Here is a 7667-nt window from a genome sequence, read left to right as displayed (position 1 = left end):
CTAATTTAATGCTGAAGGCAACTGCATTTCTTGAGCCCACTTTTGCATCTAGATGGGTAAAAGAAAAACCCTACGACGTTTTGGTTTTACTTACACGTCCCTTCACCAAAAATCTGCATTTGGCCTTCTTTTTCTCTTTTTTTTTTTCCTCCCTAAGCTTTAACGTTTTAAAAACAGGAACGGAAAGCCTCCGCATTCCATTCCATCATTATGGTTTCAGCAATTGTGAAAAGGCGAATAAAGAAATGGAGGGGGAAAATAGGAGAACGAACGTGCCTTCTTGAACAGCGTCCTTCTTAAGGCGCTGGAATCCCAGGGATGGAGTGACGGGTGGCGGAGGGTCCCTGGGTGCCGCGCTGTTCGGAGTGACAGGAGAGCCTTAAGCAGGGCCCAACGCTCCCTCAGCCGCCTAAGCCGGGGGGAGAGTGAATTCCAGCCGCACGTTCCCGCAGTTCTTCGCAGGAACTTCTCCCTCTCTTTTCCCCTCCCTAAGGCACACACCAGCCTGGCCCGACTCCCACCCAGCTCTCTTTTCTCAGAGCCCCCACTCACGGCGTTGACGGAATGGAGTGCCCTTCCCATTGGCCCGAGCGCCATTCCCTGAGGTGGCACCGTCCGTCTGATTGGCTGGCCACTCCCGAACCCCGCCCATCCCTCCACTCGGGTTGCCCAGCTCCCGCCCCCCAGCATCTCCCGGAGCCCCAGCCCCCGTCGCCTCCCTCCGCGCACCCGCCCGCGAGCCCAGCCCGGCTCTGCTCCCTCGCCCAGCGACACGGCCAACGCGCTGGCCCCGCCCCCGGGGCGCGCGGCATATAAATACAGCTGCGCGGCGGGCCGTGCGAGAGCGTAGCGGAGGCGCGGTTGTGAGTCGGTTCCTGGAGCGGGCAAACCTTGGGCTAGGGGGAGCGCAGCGGCGGCGGTCGGGTTGGAGGTCCGAAGGGAGTGACTGGGGAACCCGGTGGGCTGCTTTCCTTCCGGTGCTTTTGATTTTTCTTGCTTTTTGGTCTCGGCCGAGTGTCGCCCATTGAGCAGATATCCCCTCGCAAAACCCGGAGCGACCCTCCCGTCAATTGTTGGGCGCGGGATCGCCGGGAGCTTCGCGGTGCCCCGAGCGCGGACGGAGCGCGCGGGGCGCGAAGGCAAGGGGAGCGGAGCCGGTCGCGGGCGGGGGCCTGGAGCTTGCCTGCCTCCCTCGCTCGCCCCACCGGGTCCGCTCGCGCAGGGCGCGCGCGATGAAGGCGGTGAGCCCGGTGCGCCCCTCGGGCCGTAAGGCGCCGTCGGGCTGCGGCGGCGGGGAGCTGGCGCTGCGCTGCCTGGCCGAGCACGGCCACAGCCTGGGCGGCTCGGCGGCCGCGGCGGCCGCGGCGGCGGCAGCGCGCTGCAAGGCGGCCGAGGCGGCGGCCGACGAGCCGGCGCTCTGCCTGCAGTGCGATATGAACGACTGCTACAGCCGCCTGCGGAGGCTGGTGCCCACCATCCCGCCCAACAAGAAAGTGAGCAAAGTGGAGATCCTGCAGCACGTTATCGACTACATCCTGGACCTGCAGCTGGCGCTGGAGACGCACCCGGCTCTGCTGAGGCAGCCGCCGCCGCCGGCGCCGCCGCACCACCCGGCCGGGACCTGTCCGGCCGCGCCGCCGCGGACCCCGCTCACGGCGCTCAACACCGACCCGGTGAGAGGCCGGCTGCCGGCCCGGGGCGGACCCCGTGGGAGTCCAGGAGGGCGGTGGCGGGGTGGTGGGACGCGGGCGCTCCCTTTTCCTCGGGGCAGGGGCGAGAATGACAATTGCACCCTCCTGCTCCTCCGGCGCTGGGGGCCGCCAGCGGCGGGCTGGGTGCAGCGAGCGCAGGCCGGGTGAACGCGCGGGGCGGGACTAGGGCTGTGCGAACCGTGGGCTGTCAGGTCCAGCCTGTGCCCGGGGAAAGGGGCGTCCCCAGGGCTGTAGGCTGGGATGGGGGCGTCGGCGGGCCAGCCTGGGTTCCGAGAACGAATCGAGGAAGACCGTGGCGAGTGCGTTGTTCGCGCCTGCTCACTTTTCCCTTGGTGTTCGTTGCTGTTCCAGGCCGGCGCGGTGAACAAGCAGGGCGACAGCATTCTGTGTCGTTGAGCCTAGCTGTCCAGGTGAGCGCGCGTTTCCCTTCCCGTGTGGCCGGTCGCCAGAGACGCTCGTCCCCGGTACCTTCTTTGCTTCCAGCTTTTCTGGGGGCAAATTCCCAAGGAGGCGGACACCTCCTCTCTCTTTCTGCCTCCCAGTTAGTAAGTGAAGCTGTACTTAGCTTCGGCAACTGGGGGTTCACTCTAAATGGAGACGGATCAGCTCACGCTCCCGCCACCCGCCGTGCCGCCCCCAGCGACCGGCGGGCTCTAACTGCCCTCTCCCCGCCGAGGGAGGGTACCCTCGTGGGCGTGGTGCCCGATGCCCCCCCGTGCACTCTGACATCCACGAAAGAGGACGAAGGCAGGGCCCGGGAGTGGATCCCCTCTTCGGGCTTCCCGGGGGCCCGCCGCTGCCTGCTCGGCGCCTGGCCGGGCAGCGGACTGCGAGTGTAGTCTGACCCGGTGGTTTGTTTTGGGTTGTTGATCAAGCATGTCTTGAGAGTTGGTCGGTGGCGCCAGTTAGTCTGCAGCGGGAAGGTTCACACACCCCCTCTATTCATTCCTCTTCCACAGGTGTGCGGCCGCCTGAGCCCGAGCCAGGAGCACAAGAAAGGGAGGGGGAAGAGCAGAAGTTAGAGAAAAAGCCACCGGAGGAAAGGAAAAAAAAGTATCAGCAAATCTTAGAAACGTTTCACTCGTCATTCCAAGAGAGAGAGGGAAGAAAAATAAAAGTTTCATCCTTTTTTTTTGCACGTTCATAAACATTCTACATACGTATTCTCTTTTGTCTCATTTATAACCGCTGTGAATTGTACATTTCTGTGTTTTTTGGAGGTGCAGTTAAACTTTTAAGCTTAAGTGTGACAGGACTGATAAAAGATCAAGAGCAAATCCGACTTTTAGAAACCTACTTTGTGACCAAGGAGCTCAATTTTTGTTTTGAAGCTTTACTAATATACCAGAGCATTGTAGATATTTTTTTTTACATCTATTGTTTAAAATAGATGATTATAAGGGGGCAGGGAACTTTCTATTCCCTGCAGGAATGTTACATATTGTATAGATAACTGAGTGACATTTCATACCATGTATATATAGAGAGATGTTCTATAAGTGTGAGAAAGTATATGCTTTAATAGACTACTGTAATTATAAGATATTTTTAATTAAATATTTTTTTGTAAATATTATGTGTGTGTTTTTTTTAATCTATGGGAATATTTCTTTTGGAAAATTATTTTCCAGCTCAGTTGAAGAGCTCTTGGTATCTTGAATGTCTTTTCTGTTTGGCCTGGCTTTTAATTTGTTTTTGTTTTGCCCAGTGTCCTGTAGACTCGGAAGTAACAGTTATAGCTAGTGGTCCTGCATGACTGCATGAGATGTTTAATCACAAAATAAACTTGTTCTGAGTCCATTCAAATGTGTTTTCTTTAACCTAGATTGAAATCTTTGTATTTGAAGCATACATGTGGATAATATGCTTTATCAGTTTTTAAGTACAGGGTTTGATAGTGTAATATATAAAGAGTAAGTGTGTGGTTTTTGTTTTTTAACTGAGGTCAAAATGGATTCTGAATGATTTTGCTTACAGGATGGGGAAATGCTTGGATCCTTACGAGTTTAGGAAATCTTCTGTTTTAATCAAAGTGGAAAAATGCTTATCATTCTTCATTTTACACTAAAGCTTAATGTCACTAAGTTTCATGTCTGTACAGACTATTTAAATCATAGAAATGAAAAATGTTCTCTGCTTGCTACCAAAGGACAAACTCTTGGAAATGAACACTTTCTGCTTTCCTTCCTCCAAAGAATATTAATAGGCAACAGTGGGAGAAAACAATTTGAAAGGCATAATGGCAAATCCTTCAAGCAGGGGTAAAAGTCGATCTTCAAACATTAAGTAGACCAAAAATTCTGATGACCGCATCTAGATTATTTTTTTATAAAAATGATTTTCACTATAGTTATGTTAGTTAACCACTAAACTGCTGTCCAATCTCTTGTGATGTGTAACTTTTACATGTGAATATTAAAGTAGATTTATCTGTCTTGTACTGTGATTTCTGGTCTCATTTCTTCAAAATCTTACACTTATTTTTAAGACTTTTTTCTCTTTAAGGAAGGTAGTGTTTTCTAGGTTAGATAGGACTTTCAGGGCTTGTGAGCATTATGGATTTAATGTGATCAGTACTCTACCCACCAGTTAGATGGAATTTTTAGAGTGAGAGAGAAGTAGGATTTAATTGGGTGCTTTGTAAATAGTCAACTGTGTGTGTAACGTGGTCTGTTTGATTTTTAAAAGGAAAGGATTTGTTTTAGATTATACAAGAATAAAAGTATTATAGACCCAAGGGACTTTTTATGAGGTCAAAGTCAAATATTTATATGAATATGAAATATGGCTTCTCGTAGTCAGTTGAAGTGGCAATATCTCAACAGAAATGAACAAAGTTAATGCTAATAGGTTCAAAAAAATTGAAAGATTTCAAAAGTCTGTCCCCTATCTCCAGCGTGTCATCCCCTCAGCTTTGACATTTCACGGGTCTTAAGTAGTTTCAGAATTTGATGTATTTGATGTTGAGGCTTATAAAGTCAGAGGACTGCTTGTTTAAATGAGGTTTATTTTTATTTTTGATATTATTCATTCTTGTCACACATCAAGAGGAAAACAAGAGCAGTGCTCAAATTCCAAACCTGAAGAATTCTAACGATTGCATTCGTTATTAAGAAAGGGGACAATCCCTCCTTTTTATTTGGCAGTTTAATTTCAGTAGGAAGCAAGTCACATGTTCTCTGTTGGCTGGAGTTAGGCGTCTGTCAGGCCTGAGTACCATATCCCACCTAAATCTAAGCACAGTTTAAACTTAGGCTGGGAGGCTAGGTACCTCAAAATAAATATTTTTGGTTTTTGAGATAGGTGTTGCTCCTTAATTAATTTCGTATGTGGGCCATGGAAAACCACTAAAAGGCAAGAAAAGTATTATGCATGTTACATTTGAGAGACTTGGCATCTTCCCCTTGGCCACTCACACAGCATTGGATGTCTCTAAAGAAGCAAAGTCACTGTTTATTTTTTTTTAATTATATGCAGTTGTATAAGATAGTTCATTCTATTAAATTTTGGCTGTGTCCTAACCAAGTAACCAGGTAACAAAAACATTTTGAGTCATTTATGTAGGTCTAATTATTCAGATTATTTGGTTTAACAGAGAAAAATATCCTGACTTATTTAATTTGTTGTCTACTTTTCATTGTATAGGCACAACCAAAGAGTAAGAATCATTTAAAACCTACAAAGGAAAAATAAAAAAAATCTCGCCGTGGGATGTTGTTTTTCCTGTGGTTTTAAAACCCTGAACATCTCAGACATTTTATGTTAAAGGAGGGAAAAGAAAAAACTTTTCATTTTGAAGAACTAAAACACTTTGATATTGTGTATAAAGTTTATTGTCAAGATTTAACTGACTTTTTAGAACTTTAAAAAATTTTGACCCCATAATCTATTGTATTAAATGCCTCTATAATAATAAATCTTCACTGAGCAAAGGGTTCTGAAGTTCGTGGTTTTTAATTGACTTCTGAGTTATGCAATTTTTCATTATCAAGAATGGGTCTCTTGATGGATCACCTCAATTATTTACAGTGTTTCTTACCAGGTGATGAAAAATGTATCTTGAAAATGGTGATATGAATGGAAAGAAAATCTAGTTTGAATGCTCAGGAAATCTTGTCTACTCTTTGGTGTCTGCTAGAAGAGGAGCACGAATCTCAAGAAGGCAGCAGAATGATATTCAGGGAAACTAGACTCCCCTCTGCCACAGACACACACACACACACACACACACACGCACACACACGCGGTAAATAATGTAGACAGAAAAATTATTTCACAGTAGTTCGGAGCCAAATAAAACTGTCTCTGCCTTTGTAGCTGATGCACTTTAATTATATGTATGTTAATCAGCCCAGATAGTCCTTGGGTCTCAACAGGGCCAAAGACCAACCCCTCCAGGTTTCTGAAGAGGGAAAAGCTTCCCTTTGCTGCTTTGCAAGTCCAGGAAATTAATTTACCCACCTCAGAATTAATCTTAATAGGGCTGCCCTCAGTAGGTACTCTTCAGACCCAAATGATTTCTTTCAATTACAGCCCATGACATTTTTCTAAAATATTAATTATATTAATTAGAATCATTGCCCGAAAGGTTTTAAAATTGTAATTTTACTTAAAAGTTCTACCTTGAGCACTGACACAATAGATACTTGAAAAGATAAAGAAAACTCTTAAACAGGAGGGAACTAATTTGTTCAAGAGAGACGAACTGTGGTCGTAGAAACTTAATTGAGAATAATTTCAAATTTTTAATGAATTTTTAAAAGTGTGTTTTTGCATTCAGGTGCCTCCTTCATATTGATGTATATCCTGGCCAGTTCTAAAAAGTTTCGCTTAAGTGCTAAACCCGGGTCTGAACCACATTGCCAAAGGTTTTCTATACTCACCCAAGCAAAGCAATTCGATAGCTGCTGAAGGTGGTTCCATCATTCATAAGTCTGCACAGTAAATTCACACATGGGATATGAAAAAGGGGCCATAAAAATTGAAGTTCATTTGAAAAGCCCCTTTGAGTCCATAAAAGAGTAAACACATCCGTTTCTGGGGCAAGAACAAAATGTGTTACGTGTATGCCATGGGCTAAAATGTGATTAAAGAGGAATGAAACTTAAAATGTTTAAATAAAGAGCCCAAAGACAAATTTTCTATATGAATCCACTGTATCTGAATGTTTTCTCAATAAGAAATCTCATACTTTAAAAAGAGATTTTTCTAAGATATTACAAAAGTATTGGCAAAATATACAAATTTCTGGTGAAACAAGATACCATTATTTGCTTTAAATTACCGTTTCTCCATTCGTGATGCTGTGAAGTACATATCAGCACTTTTGGCATGCCTATGAAATTCACATTCTAAAATTTTATCTTTTATTCCTAAGTTTAATTTCTAAAGGAGCGTACAGCAGTCCTGCAGTTGTCCTTCGTGCAAATTCATGTATTTTAGAATATTTCTTAAATATTTACTTAAATGTTTAAATATTTTCTTAAATATTTTAAGCATTTTCTTAAATATTTACTGCACATTTCATAAGCTTTAGCAGTCAGTTGAGAGACTGTAGCTGCGTGTGTCTCTGTGTGTGTGTTTACCTAAAAGTAGTTAACCAACATACAGGAAAATATCTTTTTAAAAGGTGTTTTGGGCTTCCCTGGTGGCGCAGTGGTTGAGAATCCGCCTGCCGATGCAGGGGACACGGGTTCGTGCCCTGGTCCGGGAAGATCCCACATGCCGCGGAGCGGCTGGGCCCGTGAGCTCTGGCCGCTGAGCCTGCGCGTCCGGAGCCTGTGCTCCGCAACGGGAGAGGCCACAACAGTGAGAGGCCCGCGTACCGGAAAAAAAATAAAATAAAATAAAATAAAATAAAAAATAAAAAAGGTGTTTTGCTCTAAAAAGTAAGTAAACTGTGTTAACCTTCCTCCATTCTCTCTCCACTTTGATTCCTAAGATTGGAGATTTTCA

The 7667-nt window shown here is 45.9% G+C and overlaps 1 protein-coding gene across 1 annotated transcript; it reads left to right on the top strand.

Moving 5' to 3' along the window:
• Positions 1-1047: 1047 nt before the first annotated feature.
• ID4 (inhibitor of DNA binding 4) lies at positions 1048-4152 on the top strand. The gene is made up of 3 exons (XM_059076702.2): positions 1048-1673; positions 2064-2122; positions 2672-4152. The coding sequence occupies exons 1-2, from the start codon at positions 1233-1235 to the stop codon at positions 2106-2108; spliced, it is 486 nt and encodes a 161-aa protein (XP_058932685.1). The 5' UTR covers positions 1048-1232; the 3' UTR covers positions 2109-2122; positions 2672-4152.
• Positions 4153-7667: the final 3515 nt, after the last annotated feature.

The sequence above is a fragment of the Kogia breviceps genome, chromosome 10 (genome assembly GCF_026419965.1).
Source record: "Kogia breviceps isolate mKogBre1 chromosome 10, mKogBre1 haplotype 1, whole genome shotgun sequence".
Classification (NCBI taxonomy): Eukaryota; Metazoa; Chordata; class Mammalia; order Artiodactyla; family Physeteridae; genus Kogia; species Kogia breviceps.
Note: the sequence above shows the minus strand (reverse complement) of the source record. Positions and strands in the feature narration are given on the sequence as shown.

Bases quoted from the DNA above. Each gene is read 5' to 3' on its own strand.
- ID4 (XM_059076702.2), top strand. From the start codon at position 1,233: ATGAAGGCGGTGAGCCCGGTGCGCCCCTCGGGCCGTAAGGCGCCGTCG. The intron at 1,674-2,063 runs GTGAGAGGCCGG...TTGCTGTTCCAG, and splicing joins CGGCGCTCAACACCGACCCG to GCCGGCGCGGTGAACAAGCA.